The sequence below is a fragment of the Thermobia domestica genome, chromosome 5 (assembly GCF_964235325.1).
Source record: "Thermobia domestica chromosome 5, izTheDome1.hap1.1, whole genome shotgun sequence".
NCBI classification, from domain to species: domain Eukaryota; kingdom Metazoa; phylum Arthropoda; class Insecta; order Zygentoma; family Lepismatidae; genus Thermobia; species Thermobia domestica.
Window position 1 is genome coordinate 239,526,847 of NC_137458.1, and position 17,124 is coordinate 239,543,970.

The 17,124-nt window shown below is 35.5% G+C and overlaps 1 protein-coding gene across 1 annotated transcript; it reads right to left on the minus strand.

Annotated features, from left to right (window-relative positions):
* Positions 1-1,629: 1,629 nt before the first annotated feature.
* On the minus strand, positions 1,630-16,782 carry LOC145686489 (protein cornichon homolog 4-like). The gene is made up of 2 exons (XM_081759853.1): positions 16,143-16,782; positions 1,630-3,673 (listed from the first exon to the last, which is right to left on the minus strand). The coding sequence occupies exon 1, from the start codon at positions 16,652-16,654 to the stop codon at positions 16,196-16,198; it is 459 nt and encodes a 152-aa protein (XP_081615979.1). The 5' UTR covers positions 16,655-16,782; the 3' UTR covers positions 1,630-3,673; positions 16,143-16,195.
* Positions 16,783-17,124: the final 342 nt, after the last annotated feature.

Sequence of the window (17,124 nt, forward strand, 5' to 3'; positions counted from 1 at the left end):
CACTGGTTCTTTCATCATCATTCACTTGCCTTAAGCGTCCATTTTCCTTAGCCTAAAGGCTATAATCGTGAGACGTTAAACTGAAATATTTCATTTTATATCTTCTAAGGCTATAACCATCCCAAATTTCAAGTTTCCACGTCAAACGGAAGTATTCGGGATTTTATGTCAGTTCATGCAGATTTATATTACTGATCATGACGTCCGCCAATTGAGAAACTGTGGCTAACAGGTCTACGGGTTTACGAAGCTGTTGATGCCTTTTGTAAAATAATAAATACTTTTAAGAAGTGTGCAGTGGCGTAAGTAAACCTGGGGCCCTCCCGCAGGCAGCGTGGAGTGGGGGGGGGGATTTCTCCATGTTTGTATTGAAAAGATAACGTGAAGCACCGGCCGATTATTGCAACTTGCAAAGAGGGCATACTGATGTTTCAATAGCTTGTGAAAGTCATCACTATAGATCGGAAACCACCACTGTACAGTGCTTAAAGAAAGTTATACCTATATGAGTCATTTAGTTCCAAATAGGCTTTTGTCCATTTACAGCAAATCCTGGAAAACAGAAAAATAGTAGGATCTGTATGTTTTGTGAAACTGGAAATACTTGAGTGTAATCACATGAATCACTGGAACACCCTCAATACTGGAACTCCCGTACAATTCGAAAACGCTTAAATACGAATTAAGTTGTCTCTATTGAGGAGTTTATGTATCACATTACATCTCCCTAACTTCTGGGATTCGTGAGATTTCTCGCCAAAACCACTGAAACTCATTTACCTCCCCCTCAGAATGCGTATTTCAAAAACAAAATCCCTTATTCTTTGCTTTCAAGATATCGTCGGTTACGTTTCCACACAAAAGGAGGTTCTAATTTCGTTTCTATGTAGTGTAGTACGACCTGGGCGTTTATGGTTGAGTCATTTACACTCTTTTATATAATAAAAGCATAGATATGCATTAACGGATATAGCTATCTTGACACTGACTATGAAAGAAATAAAGTATAGTTAACCTGTGTATTAACAGTATTCATAACAACATTCTTTTCATATTATTATTCTGTTTCTTTTTCATCAGCGTTTAGAAGTTACCGGATTTTTTTTTTTTTTTAATTTCTGCTGTGAACTACAACCATAGTGCAAAATCTCGCACTTCCTCTTCTAAACGCCATGCTTTGACTGTCGCTCACATTTCCCGAAGTTTCACGGAAGCCTAGCCTTACTCAGCTTCGCCTGCGGTTCACTTGCAAGAGTACCTTATATTCTCCCACTTGATTTCTTGATAAAATACATAATTCATTTATATTCGTTCTCTTCGCGTTCTCAAAGCCTTAAGATAAGATATGACTTTTCAAGCGTAAGCATTTCATATGGAATATCTAGAAAACAAATACTGACTTAATTCGCATTTGTAAATCTTTAGGTCCAGTGAGAGCACATCAGTTAACATGTGCGTTTGGTCTAAATTACTGGAGAACGTTAACTTGTACATGTTCTGACAATTTGATGCTTTAGCTTGGAAAATCAGCGTCGAGAACTAAAAAATATATTTCGCAAGAATTCACGTTTTACGGAATTTTCTTTAATATCTTGATATATTATGTCAAGTAAAAGAAAACAGCAAATATTTCAGAGAACAGTTTAATTAATTTATATTAATGTTACAAATGAACAGAACTCCTTCATTCTTACTTACTTTTACTCTGTTTTCTTGAATTAAGGGAAACTTGTAAACCGCAAACAGAGACAGTAGTAAACTACTCTTCACTGAACTTAAACAAATACCTAATTACGTTCTACATTAGTTAATATATACATATTATATCTATATAAAACATTCTTACAAAAGAAATAGTCATGCACATGCAAGCAAAATTTCCAGACACCGATTTCTTGAAATATTAAACATTGCCTACACCATCTACGACAGCAATGGTGAGCAAACTATCAACTAGAAGTATAGTGAAATCTTCTTTTTACATTTTATTCAACTTTTGCACCATGCATTAGGTATGATACAAATATACGTAAGTACTAATGATAGAATGCTTACGTCGAAGTTCAAAATTCTGGAACCAAGTACATTCTACCAATACGATGTAAATAATATGATTGAACAGTATGATGCCAAAGAACAGTTCTTTTATATTTTGATATCTGGAAAGAATTTCATACGATACAAAAACAAATTGATCTTATGCTCGTCTTTCATAACTCTCACATTCAATCACATCAGTGCTATTGCTTTTTAGTTTGCCACTATATTTTTCAAGTTTATAACACTATAAAATGTAACAGAGCTAATATTAGGAAAAAATAATACAAAGTGAAAATGAACTACTACTAATAATTTTTGTTTATCATAAATTTTCAATTCTATTTCCAAAGTTTCAAAAGAAAGTAAAATTGTTGCTAATTTACATACCGATTAACGTTCGTTGATTTCAAAACATTAGACAGACTTATTTTCATTAATGAATTTTATATATTTTCTCTTATGGATAGCAACACTAGAAAAGAAAATTACAGTAGATAACTTATTCCCGAAGATCAGAATCTGTCCTACAAGCCTTAACGAGCAAAATTTAAAAAAAAAACACCTTTAAGGTTTACTGGTAATTATTAATTTTAAAAAGTTCATCTAATACAAAATAAATAAATATTCAGTTGGAAACATATCAATCACAGTGAGACTTTTCATGACTAGAGTATAAGTCTATAACCGGTACCAAGTACATTGAACATATGTATCACATAAGAAAAGAGATGATAAAAGAAATATATATTTATTTTGACACAGTTTAATACACAATCATAGAAAAATCAATGCCTCAGAACTTGATCCATCAAACGCAATCTAGATTTGCTTTTCCGAAAGAATGCGAATGAATGTAAATCCCCAAATAACGAGAACTCTGACGACAATTCTACCACTGTCACCTAAAAATACACTTTTAGTTTTATATTACCACCTTCCTCTTTCCCAGCTTTTAATTAACTGTAATGTATTCAATTATCCTTCTATACTTTAAACTTACAATACCATACTAGACATTTTTTATAATATCATTCTTGATTGTTAATACAAGAAACTTAACATAAGTCAGAAAGTGCTCCACACAAAATATGTATTTTCTTCACTAGAGAGCGTAAAGTATTTTTTTTTTTTTTAATTTAATATCTAAATTTTGCAGGGTTCACAACTGGGTTGTTATTTCAACTTGATTTCATTTTTTAGAACGAATTACATAGAAATAACTTACTTACACAAAATACAAAATAAGTGTGTTAGAGAATAATATGTATTACATTTTTGTTATATAAATATAACTTTTGTGATGTGACTACGAAAATCACACTGATTTCTTTAAAAGGCACATACATGAGTACAAGTAACGCAATCATGAATAAAACGATACAAAATGAAGTATCATTAATCCAGCTCATTAGCTGAACAGCCAACTTCATGCTTATTGTAACGTATTACTTGAAAAGTATCTGCTTATTAACACAAACACCTAAATAAAAACATACTGATTGTAAAATTGAGAATTCTAGGATTTCTTGCTGTATTTTGATTGTCTGATCTTGTGATCAACACTGCTACTTCCTGAGCTCTCAACAAGTACTTATACATCATTCCATTGCTCACCTTGCCACCTATAAAGAAACTATAAAGAAAATATATATCAATTAAAGTACAGTATTACATAAATAAATAAATAATTTATGCTATATATAAAAATTATATATATATATATTCCGGAATCGGAAATTAATTTCACTTTCCAGGTTTCGGAAAAATTTCGGAATTTTCTAAATTCCGAAGTTTTTCCAAATTCCGGAATTTTCGTGTTTTCCTGGAGTTTTCAAATTCCGGAATTTTTCTGAATTCCGGGATTTTCTAAATTCCGATATTTTTCAAATTCCGAAATTTTTCAGAAATCCGGAATTTTTGTGAATGTTCTAAACTTCGGAATTTTTCTGAGTTCCGAAATTTTTCCAAATTCTAGAATTTTTGGGTTTCGTTCCTGTAATAGGTGCAACGACGAGCGTGTGCAAGTCGAACACTGTTGTAATAAGGTGAGAGATTCTTTATAAAGCTTCAAGCAAGAAATACACATAGTCATGGCCAATGCAACAACTCTTAATCTCTCGCATCTCAATGCCTAATTTAAAATACTATAATCTATCATTCATATAGCTCTAAGCATCGTGATGATACACCATTGGGTCGGCAAGTACATATACGTAGGTAATGTCGCAGGGCTTTCACAAAAATATGTTCATAAATCTGTTGATGGAAATCACAAGAAGTGTTAATTTTGAAAGAATCTCGCTCGTGTTGCAAAACAACATGGAAATTTTCAAGTACCTCAAATCCTATATACTACGTCTTTTCCAAATTTTGTACTGAAATGCCGTTGATTAACCACTTAGATTTATTTAAAAAATCAAGAATCATTTTGCTACACCCTACAGGCCACTTTTACTTGGACTACGTTATACCATGTCCGAAGTCAATGCAACTAACACAGAACTGCCAGTAAAATATGTTTGTAATTAACTTGCAAAGCAAATTACTCCATTTTACTTCATTATTTACTTATTTCAGTTTTATTTTTTATTTATTTTTTACCATTTTTAACTCCTAAGCAGTGAACATGATCGAGAAACCCTAAATACACACTACTGCGTAAAAATCAGGTAATTTTTACCAACCGTTTTCTAGCATATTAAATATTAATACGATGTGCAAACTTGAATCATTGGGTCTATTTCCCTTATTTGAATCGATTTATAGTTTTATCAGATATATACAGGTGTACTCCGTTCTCTTTAATGGCACTGTACGAAACAAGACTAAATTTAGTGGATCTCATTTGAAATCTGCTTTTGTGGTACCAATGTGTCACCTAAGAAACCAGAACTTTTAAATATTTTTCATTATCTTTTGATTTTTGTGTGTGTGTGTGTGTGTGTGTGTGTGTGTGTGTGTGGATAAAACTATAAATGGGTACAGATAATAATTACACATGCTAACCTTGAACTTCACTTAAGTAATATTTTATTAATTCAATTCCATACTTATCGATGACTCCTTGTCATCATCATCGGTACATGACTGTTAAGAAATTTTTTATTTTCACGACTGCTTTCATTAAATTTGATTTCGATCAGCATACCCTTTAATTTTCTACAAAAACTGGATATGAAAGAAATCACATCCAGTACTTCTGGCAACCCTGCCATATGTTTGACGTCACTTTCAAATAAGAAAATTAGTACGCAACTTTGCCACATTCAAGATAAATCAAACGATTGATCCATTGGTACAGATATGAACAAATACCAGTGGAAAGATTATGAACTGACCTTTAATGCAACGCTAAAGACTTTTCACCATCTCAATTTTAAATGCCTCAAATAATGCCACAAAGTCATAAATGAGCATCAGCCAAATTACCAATTTTAAATCCCGAAAATTCTGGGGAGTGGAGCCCAAAAGTTGGATATGGACTTCGTATTTGTCTCCACACGTTGTCCAGCTGGATGAAATACGAGATTATAGAAATGAATAGTGATGATTTTATAAGGGATCAAATGTGACCAGAAACGGAATTTTGCCAATATTTGCACTTGAATATTTTTGGTGAAGGAAGTTCGAAAATTCTCAAACTTACGCTAAATGACTTTTAGTTCACAATGTATGAAGAAGAAAAAAAAAATCAGAATTGGTAGGTACACAATCTTTAATGCTGGAAAGTTACGTATTAAATGATGTAAAGATACAGGGCAATGGGATGTATTTCTTTCAGCTATAACATGTACAATACATGAAAATGGAATTAAATATGATCAAAAGAATCAAATAAAATGTTGCTAACAAAACATGAACAAACAAACAAACAAAAAAAAAGTCCTAACGAACACGTGTGATTAGTCTAATAACGGTACATTATTCAGTCACAGTGTAGGTATTATTAGTGATCATCAACAACATGACAATATTGTTGTGTATACATTACACATATAACTCATAAACCATTTGAAGAAGGTTTTACCATCGGTCAAAAAATTGATTTATTTCAGTGATGGAGCAGCTGCCCAGTATAAAATCAAAATAATCAACTAAACCTCAATCATCACAAATCTGACTTTGACCTCTCTGCTGGGTGGAATATTTTTGCGTATGCTCACACCAAAGGCCCGTGTGATAGTGTAGATGGTACAATCAAAACGAGAAGTCAAGAGCTAGTCTTCAAAGAGCATATACAAACCAGATCAAGACCGCTCAAGATCTGTTTGACTTTTGCTTGGGGGGGGGGGGGGGATCACAGAATCAACTACATATTTGGGGTTAAGTGTCGGGAAGTAGGTCCAGAAATATGAAAAAGTAAAATTTACAGGAAAAAAGATAATTGGTTATTTTTCATAAAATTCATTCTCACAAAAGAAGAGTAACGTGGTATTTTAAAGTGTTGGAAGCTGTGTGTTGTTGCTACTATTTTGAGTGAAGGTATGGTGTAATAAGGAAATAATTATCAGCATTGAAAGATGGTAGTAGCATGTCTCGGATGTGACATTTCGATTGTGAGTTCTATAACACCCTATGATGGTGAAGAAAAAGAATTATTACGTTATGTAGAGCGGCACTGATTATTGAAACTGAGCACGTGTGGTACATGCAGGAAGGCACTCAAAATAAAGAAATGGAGAAACAGTTACACTTTCAAATGTGAACACCGTGTTGATGGTGTGAAATGTCATTGGCAAAAGTCAGAAGTGAAAGTTCCTTTTTTCCAAGGACAAGGCTGTCAATAGATATTTAATCTAGTGTTTTTAGCAACATCATCGTTTACGCGCATACCTACCGTCACTGCCGCGCCTTCTCCCTGCTGCACTCCAGCCCCGATTCGGTTAGATAGCATTCATACTTTTTATCGACCACCTAGCATAGGTTGGTTTGTTTTTTACACTACTTTTTATGGCATGTTTCCGGACGCAGTATTTACATACAATTCGCTAAATGCTCTTAAAGTGAATGTACACCGACGAATTCTTACGAAACACGTTCTAAGAAAATGACAAAGAATTTCCTCATAATGAAAAAAAAAAAAAAATTCAATTTTCAGCCTAAAAACATTGAACCTACTCTGCGGCATAAAGGTGCATATTTGTGTTCACGGAAGCTGTACAAGGTAATATTTCTGTCACTGAGAGAAGGTTTGTCAAATGCAAACCTGTATCTCACATTAAACATAGATTTGAATTTCTACCAGCACGGGACCAGAAACATCATTTGTGAAGTCGATTGATGCGCCCTGGGGATCTCTGAAACTGGTAACACTCACACGAAGCTTTCATATAAAATAAAATAAAAAAAGTGCCAACAAAATTTCTGTGTTACAAATCCACCGTTATTAGAGTATCACACATGCTTTTTAGGGCCTACTTTTGTTCGTGCTTTGTTAGTAACATCTTATTTTAATGTTCTAATCATACTGACTTTTATTTTCATGTATAGTACACGCTATACTGAAAGAGATACATGCCACTGCCCATTATCTTGACATCAGTTTACACGTAACTTTCCAAAGTTACAGTTTGTATACCTCCCAACTTATTATTTTTTATTTATTTATTTTTTTTTTTTTTCTATAAGAACATTATGAACTAAAGGTCATTTAGCGAAAGTTTCAGAATTTTCGAACTTCCTCCACCAGAGATAACAAAGTGAAAACACTGATAAAATTCCGTCTGTATCCATATTTGATATCTTATAAAATTATCACTATTCATTTCGGGTTAAATGAAGCAGATGGAGGCCCCGAAATACAAAATTTACGAAGAAATGAACAGAATCAGACGAAATGTCAGCATGAGAGTGACAAAGAAGTAATAAAGATCACCAATGTAGGTGATTAATTAGAGAGATAAACGAAGTTAAATTTTGGATTGTATGCATTAATGCGATATTAGGTAAACAGGCAGCAGAGCATATGAGTTTCAAACATCCTGTTCTATTAACTAACTCTTGATGTGTATACCGCAGTAGTGGAGAGAAATACAAAAATGCACAGTGGAAACTAATGAGGGGAGCTGTATTTGAACCCCGCGGAAGAAACAGGTTAGTTGACTTCACAACACGATTGTACAAGTAATCAAAATATATCGAGATCTTACACCTTCCATGTACAATAAGGTCGACATACAAAATGCAAAGTTTGCTCTTTACCACATCCGTAAGAAATGCATTTTGAAGTAAAGTGCCATGTAAAGGCAGTGCACAAAATGATCATAGAATTGTCGCGAAGCTCTGTTTTATGCCATATAAAGTATTTTTCCACTATCCTCGTTTATCCGTAAACCCACTGTCAGTGACATACCTTCTTCCTACGGACGCACCCCCCCCCCCCGTGCTACGATCCTGCCCTAATTCGGTTAGATAGCATTTGAGCTTTTTAGTGGTCATCTGACACAATTGTTTTTAAATTAATACGTGTTTTATGCACTGCAGTTTTTATACCATATGTGCAGACGCTATAGTTATAATAAGCATTTCTGAAGTCAATTGGCACCCACTAGTGCAACTCCTCCCATCTATTTTTCTACCTTTGCAGGTATTTATCGTTATAATCAGAGTTATAGAGTTAGGTCGACTACATCACTAAAATTACTTTAATATAAAAATTGATTTAAAAGTTACAGTATGTTCTCTGACAAAAACGGTCCGTCCACGAGGACGACTAAGTTGATTCAAAGAAAAATTGCTAACACTAATAATTGTAAGAAATAACGGGGGTAGTAGCGCCAGACATATTTAAATTGTTTTAAATGTTTTAAAGATTGTATGAAATTGTTACGTCGAAAAAATAAAATTTAAACTGAAAGAGTGAGAGCCTAACATTCATATAGTTATCTGTTCGACAGCCATCTTGATATCCCCAACTCCTCCCTTAAAAAGCACCTTTTAAGACAGTAAGAGTGCATCTTCTCCTAAAAGAAGTTCACATTTTATGAATTTAAGTATCCTCTTGTGGCAAGCTGGTAGAGGTAAAAAGCACCTTTCGTATGCGTTATTTAATTTTTTATGCCCAAGGAATATGCATTTGATAGGGGGCTCCGCTTCCAATCGCACCTCTAAGAGTTTATTTATGTAATTCTGTAATAGGGTGTTGTTTATAGTGCTGGTTAGAAACATGAGAAGGTAAGGATTCGTTTTCATTACTTCTGAATAGTGCATAACTTGCAACACCTTGTAAGCTGGAAGGTAATAACTAGAGACCGGATGTTTAGGCATTAAAAACATGGAAATAGGCACTTAAAGTTTAAAAACTAGGCACTAAAATGTAACTCAAAATAATGAAGATAAATACTCAATGCAATTAGAAAAATAAATTCGTCATAAATAATGTTCAAAGAATACAGAAACATGATTGTTCATTAACATCATCTTTTACTGTATATATAAAAATGAAGCTTGACATGCATTCCATGTATACTTGGTAAATACATTCTATACAGCACTTTACACACAACAGTCCAACGTTTTACACCACTTTATCAGTACACATACCAGTCCAAAGTTTTACTTTTATCACTACAAACAACAGTTCGTAATTTACATTTGACTTGTACTTACAAGAGTTCATAGCACAACACGCAACAGTCAGAAGATGAAATATTGGCAGATTTCAAAGAAAAGATAAATTGTTCCGTATATTTTAATTCAATACATTCTGATGGTTTGTCGACACGAGGAATTATTAATTCCGATTGCACATGATTATAAGACATTTTTTGAGGTTTTCAACTGATAAATTATGTCTTCGATCGGATAACACATATTTCAAAATTGAGGAAGATAACTCTAATTCCACGGATGTAACCGGGGCATACAGATGGTGATCAGAAAAATGGGAACACCTGTAGTTGGCAACACGTCAGATATATGGGTTGGCAGTGGTGTCATGGCGCCCGCAGCGCCGGACCGCTAGTGGTGGTGCATTAGGTCGGTCTCCATACTACGTCAGGCGCAGTGGAACAGCAGTGTCCAGTGGCTGCTGCAGACGGAGATAGTGTAAAATGGGAGACCTCTCAGATTTTCAAAGAGGGCAAATTGTTGGTGCGCGGTTATGTGGAGTGAGTGTGGGGGCAGTGGCTACTGTGTTAGGTGTGTCGCGTGGGACAGTGTCGAAGGTGATGACGGCCTACACAACACACGGGAAAACCACATCGGGGAAGCGGAACAGTGGGCGGAAGAAAATCATGAGTGACAGGTCACGTCGGGTATTAAAGCGCATAGTCACGCAGAACCGTCGTGCCACTGCGGAGCAAGTGACGAACGAACTCAATCAGCACCTCCCCCACCCTGTTTCGACAATCACAGTCCGCCGCGAATTACATGACATGAACTAACGGGGTCGTGTTGCACGGGCCAAACTGCTCATCAGGGACCATAACGCTTTCGCACGCCGCAAATGGTGCCGCGACCATGCAACTTGGACCGTTGAAAACTGGAAACGTGTGATATGGTCGGATGAGTCATTCTTCACCCTATTCCCAACCACGGGCCGTGTTTATGTGTGGAGAACGCCCAAAGAAGCTTATGATCTGCAGTGTCTCCGCCCAACTGTGAAACATGGCGGCGGCTCGGTGATGCTGTGGGCCGCCATATCATGGTTTTCATTGGGTCCTGTGGTCACACTTAGCGGACGACTCACTGCCAACGATTATGTCGCAATTTTAGGAGACCACTTGCATCCTATGGTCCGGATGTTGTTCCCGGACAATGACGCCATCTTCCAGGATGATTATGCACCCATTCACACAGTTGACGTTGTTTGAGGAACATCGGAATGAAGTTCAACACCTCTCCTGGCCCGCCCAATCCCCAGATCTCAACATAATTGAACATCTGTGGTCAGTCTTGGAAACACAACTCCGGCGACGATTTCCACCTCCATCCTCTCTCACAGAACTGGCCGATGCCCTGCACGAGGAATGGTGTAAAATTCCACTTGCTACTATTCACGACCTCTATGCCTCCATCCCACGTTGCATCAAGGCTGTTCTGAAGGCGAAAGGTGGCCCGACACTATATTAATCTGGTAAGTTGCAATTTCGTTCAGGTGTTTCCATTTTTCTGATCACCATCTGTATGTGAAGCACGCAACAACATATGGATCAAATTTGTTGGGTACATTTTCGCCTTTCAATACTTGTCCAGTTGTTTTTAGTTTATCTAAATTCTTACTGACTGCAATAACTCTCACATTTCTCACGAACCACCTGGCACAGAGCAAATTATGTCCACTACAGACTGAATATGTTCCAGGGAGTTATCAAGGTTTTACTTCTCTCTTCCAGAAAGGGTATCGCGTCTGACAAAACTGAATAGTGGGTAGCAATGAAAGCTAAATCGGTTCGCGAACAATGGCTAAACCGCTTCGCTAGGGGTGAAGCTTAACCTTCACCAGCCTACAAGTTATCTTATATTTCTCAGAAGACGTGGATTTTTTTCTTGATGTACGAAATTATATATTTTCCCAATGAAGTCTTATTTTGAAGAAAATGTATAGAATATGCAACATTAGGCAGTAAGGGGCGAAATAGGCAAAATAAAATTGGGTTAGATTGAAAGTATAACCCCCATATGAACTTTAAAATGTTTCTTCATCATATCTTTAATACTAAAGAATAAGCATTTTGCCTAACATCCGGTCTCTAGTAATAACTAATTTTGCACAGTAATATAATACACATGCATGTAAATCTAACGAATAGTAATGAAAGCATACATATAAAAATATTTGTGATTAACAGTAAAGAGTGAACGATGGAAATGAAAAAGGAGTAATTCTAGGAAAAATGTATTAAAATAACTAAATAGTAATACAATATTGAGAACAGGTTTATATGGTTCTAATCCGGAGCCGCCAACCGTGAAAGATTAGCCTTTATTTCTACGCTCTCCTATTTCCCCACTACAGACAGATAGGGTGGAGATAGGGTTGCCAGATTTTGTACACGAAAAACCGGGACACAAATCTCAGGCTATAGATAAGGTCAGGGTTCCTACACATTTGATCAGAATCAACTAATTAACTGTGTTTTCCAGGTTACTACTCACTGCCTTCCAGTCCATTCTTTATAAAGTTAACACAAATGAAGCCCCACAAGGAGTTTTGTAATACAGTTTTATTTATTTATTTTAAAATAATTTCCACCACATTCAATACATCTTTCCATCCTCCGAAATCAATCGTTAAACCAGATCCGCCAAATTTCACTAGGAAGCAAGGCACACTCGTTGTATCAAACCCTCAGAGCCGCCTCATTCCTGGAAAACCGCATCCCTTTCAGCTTCATTTTCACACAGATATGTTAACAGTGCAAAGTCGCAGAGAGCAAGGTCTGGACCGTAAGGAGGATGTTCAAGAAGTTTCAGTCCTGTAATGTTAAATATTCGGTGCAACCTTTCGCGCGGTGAGCTGGAGCATTGTAATGATGGAGGAACCAGGCGTTCACTCGTGAATTGGGTCGTAGGTTCTTCATAGATTCGATGACCTTAGGCAGCACTGTTCAGTGTACCACTGAGGTGTGACTGCTTTTGGTATGTCCAAAACATGCTCCACAATGTACCCCTATGCTCAAAAAAGCTTATACTGTAACTCAAAAGTTTTCGCAATTATTCCATTTTCCTTACGTTTATGGGTAAAATTCAGTTATTAGTAAGTGGAGATAATAGAAAGCAATCCATCTAAGAAGATATTTCCAAAAAATATAATAAAATAATAAAAATATAAGCAAAAACCAAAATTATGCTCAGTTTTGTGTATACTGGCAATAATGTTTTCGAGAGATTTTTGCAGTAGCAGAGCACGATTGCAGAGGGAATTTCACGATTGGTAGTATCGTAGTATCCAGAAGTTGAATCAAGGAAGTGGAGTAAAATATTGCATTTATTAATTTAAACCTACGGTGTAAATTGTCTGCCAAATATAAATTAGCTTCTGTAACCAAGATATTGTACGGAAATATAGAAACAAAGAGGAAAACTGTTGTCTTAAGTTTGGAAGTGACATACTCTATAGCCATGAGCATTTATTTCTTAAGAAAAAGACAGGAAACAAAAGGTAGCCTCTGTGGCCAAGTGGGTAGAATGGTGGACTGGTAATTCTTATACTGTTTTGACACCAGATCGAACCCCATCCCATCCATTTTATTTTTTTAGAAAACATTATAGAAAGTGTATAATTTTTATGTTAATAAGAACCGAAACAATATAATAAGGAAATAACTTTTCGTTTCATCTGATGACGTATTTATTCAGAATTAGTGTACTATTAGTAATAGCGATTGTTTCCAGTTTATACTGTTACGCTTCTTCTCTCATCCTCTTTTCTTGGAAAAGGAACAATTTTGTCTCCAATAAAGTGGTAAAAATATATATATAAACAGACATCTTAGTACCAAACGTGCTTTATCGTGATGAAATGAAAAAAATTTACCGTTATTAAAAAAGAAAGTCATAAAAAATTATTGAAATTGGTCTTTCTTTAGGTTTTCAGCATCCTAAATATATATATTCTTTATAAGACTATAAGGCATAATGTGCGATCATATCCACAAATTTAGCTAGTGAGTGAAAGATGTTTTCTGCACAAATATTTTACAGGTTTAGGTGCATGAAACACCAATACGCCATGGTCTCGCTTATCTGACCTTTGTTTATTCCACATACCGTTTTATCCGACATATCATTGCAGGTAAAAAGTAGCATCAATCGGCAAGAAGAAGTTGTGGTCTTAGTCTGTTTTTGATGCTCTGGACTATCGCCTAGCACGCCCGTCTACACCATGACTCATATTTTATCATTCAGTGCAAGCACGTATCCAGCTTTTCTTTTCAAAGGGGGTCCAACACGAATCCTCGTAAGCACGTAATTCTGATGTTTTAAAATATCAATAATAATAATAATAATAATAATAATAATAATAATAATAATAATAATAATAATAATAATAATAATAATAATAATAATAATGCAACAGTTCTGTATTTCTCTTAAACTTTTCATTTACTTTGAACAAACTGCACTGTAGCACAAAATAAAACATCTTTTTGAGAGACATGCTATTAACTAAGGAAAACTGTCTGCTACGTATATCACATAACAAAAATAGCAAAAAGGCAATGAATGTATCTTTCTAATACAAAAATGAAATCTTTGAGTTTTACGTCCCACGATTATGCCGGTTAGGCTAAAGGAGATGGTGATGATGAGTAATGAATGAAATGGTGGAATGAAGAAAGTGGGAGGAAACGGGAGAACCCCGAGAAAACCCACGCACACGGTGTTTGCCCACCACAAAGTTCACTTGGCGGGGGCGGGAATCGAACCCGGGACCCCTAGCACCAGAGGTGAACGCTCTACCACTGAGCCACCGCGGCCCTCGTTCTAATACATTAAAGCTATAAACAAAACGTAAACTAAATGTTAATCCTATTTAAAAGTGTTCTTTAATTCCACCTGGAATTAATACCATTACGGTATGTTCTTAGAATTATAACAACCCACAGTTTGGACACTGACTCAAAGTAATCTGAAATAAAAGAACCTCAAAAGGGAAAAAGCAGGTTTATTAAAAAGTGAGTGAGTTTTGGAAGAGACAGCAAAACTGTCCCTGATTCAATGCATTATATTTATTTCTTACAAAACATGATTATTAGATGCGTAATATAGATATGTAAAATTACATCATAGTTTGACTTTTAATAGGTCTTTTCTTAACAAATCCATATTATCCGGCGTTCTGCCTGCCTGTTTTATGTCGGATAAGCGAAAGTCTACTGCATTTCCAAAGATAGCATATACACAGGGGCTATACAGCACACTGAATGTACCACAGCACAACACTTTGAATGATAATGAAGGTATTGTATGTGTAAGTGTGCTCTTCCACTACTCTCGTGCTCCCCTGCTGCGCTCCTGCCCTGACTCGGTTAGGTAGCATTTGTGCTTTTAAGTGCCCACCTAGAACAAGTTGTTTCATGTTTTATGCGTTGCAGTTTTCACGCCGTACGTCCACATTGTATTTATACTGAACCCTCCTAAAATCAATCTGCAAGTAATAATGGAGCTCCTCATTTAGTGCATGCTTTACTAAAAGAAATACAAAGCTCCAACCTAACTTGAAAATGTAAGAAATGTGTCAAAATTTGGTTGAACCGTTTGCTCGAGTAATGTCAAAAGTTTTTAGCGCTGCATTAAAGATCACTTTATAACACTTTTACTGGTGTTTTGTCCCATATCTCTACGCCATTTCATTTCTAAGATACAGCATTTCCTGTGCATTCTGATTTTTTTTTTTTTTTTAAATCTGCTACTTGCCATCACCGCAGATATGGGATAAAATCCCATATTTCTAATGGCATTTATTCCGAAGTTGGGCGTCCGCTTTCGTCAAGTTTTTTTCGCTGTTATCTTCTTTCCACACTTTCTGCAATTTGTTATTAGGTTCATTAATCCGTGCTCTTCACAAACTTTTAAAAGATTGATAACATAAATTCTCGTTTCTTTCCCACAATGCAACTGTTCGGTTACCTTGCGCCAAGTAGTTCCCTCCGCTCGCCGTATAGTCCCATGTTTATAACCGCTTGTATATAACAAATAAACAGGTTTTTCGAGACTCTTATATTATCAAGCACACAAACGATCAAATTATCCATATCTTTCCTGTAAATTTTAAAAATTTCGCTCGGAACGGACGCCCAACTTTGGAATTTAACCCTTTCTAATTGTATCATTACACTTACGAAACATGGGTTAATTCAAATTGCGAGGGACCAATACAAACCATGAAGGTAAATACAACGTAATGTAACTTAATCTAACCTAACCAAAATTCGACTATAGTTATCAAAAAAGTACGAATTCTTAAAAAAAAAAAATTCTGGCCCCCGTAATTAGAACTTATCCACGAAACATACAAAAATATACGTACGTACAAATTATCAGAATTTTCACGAATCGTCGTGCAGTCACCAGCGTGCAATTTTTGGTGGAATATTCCCGTCTGAATTCCAAACTAATACACTTAAACAATTGCATAACATCTGAAAAATGTTTACCTTTCCAGTGTGTACAATATATCTTAAGTTCCAATCAACTCCGCATTTTTTCCTTAAAATTCCATATGCTCTTCAACTGGAATGGGATCATCTTTCAGAAGTGAAATTATGAGGCAGTAGAAATAAACGAAGAAAAGAATAAGATAGAATCCTATCTGGATAACACAATCCCTCATATGTTTTTTTAATTGTCCGCTGTTATGAATTTCTGTTGGATCGTAAACCCCCATGTTTCCTTTCGGGACCATATAATACTCATGAGTTAAGAAGACCACCAACGGTAAGTTCACAAGCAGCAAAATCCAGTGTCCATTCATTAACAACATGAATACAAGGAAACCATGAGCAAAAATTTTAGGGAGTACCCACACATTCAATTTTGAACAACATTCTTGAGCATTCAAATAATCACACTCCAGATCAGACAAGGTGATCACAAAATAAACCAGTAAAAATAACAAGACACCTGTGTCCACCAAAGAAAACACGAACACCAAAGATTCAGATACCATTTTCTCTTTTATATATATAAATCTATAATATGTATAAAGACAATGGACTACAGTAATCAAATTCTTGCCGAAACTACCATTGCATCGTAAATATTATAAACAAACCGGTACTACTTCTTCTTCTTCTTAAAAAAAGAAGAAATGAACAGTAAAGTTAATTCACTTCTCGCTTCTCGAATTAACTCTTTCTGATGTTGGAAATAGAATAATCAATGTGTGAAAATTCGGAGAACGGACGATTTACTGCAATGAATTATTGCTAAAGAGATGATATCCAAAGATATTTCTATCGAAACCACAAACATATGTCATTGGCTGAAATAATCTGATCTTCAGGACAGTGCCGGATTTAGGTACTGATGGGATCCTAAGTTATTGAAAGGGGCCCCTTATACATCAAGTTTTCTTTCTCAGCGACAACATTTTTTTCACCGTTTTTACCGTTTTTAGGTCTGAATCAGTCTCGGAAT

What these genes read in the sequence shown, in the direction of transcription:
- LOC145686489 (XM_081759853.1), bottom strand. Translation starts at nt 16,654, where the DNA reads ATGGTATCTGAATCTTTGGTGTTCGTGTTTTCTTTGGTGGACACAGGT.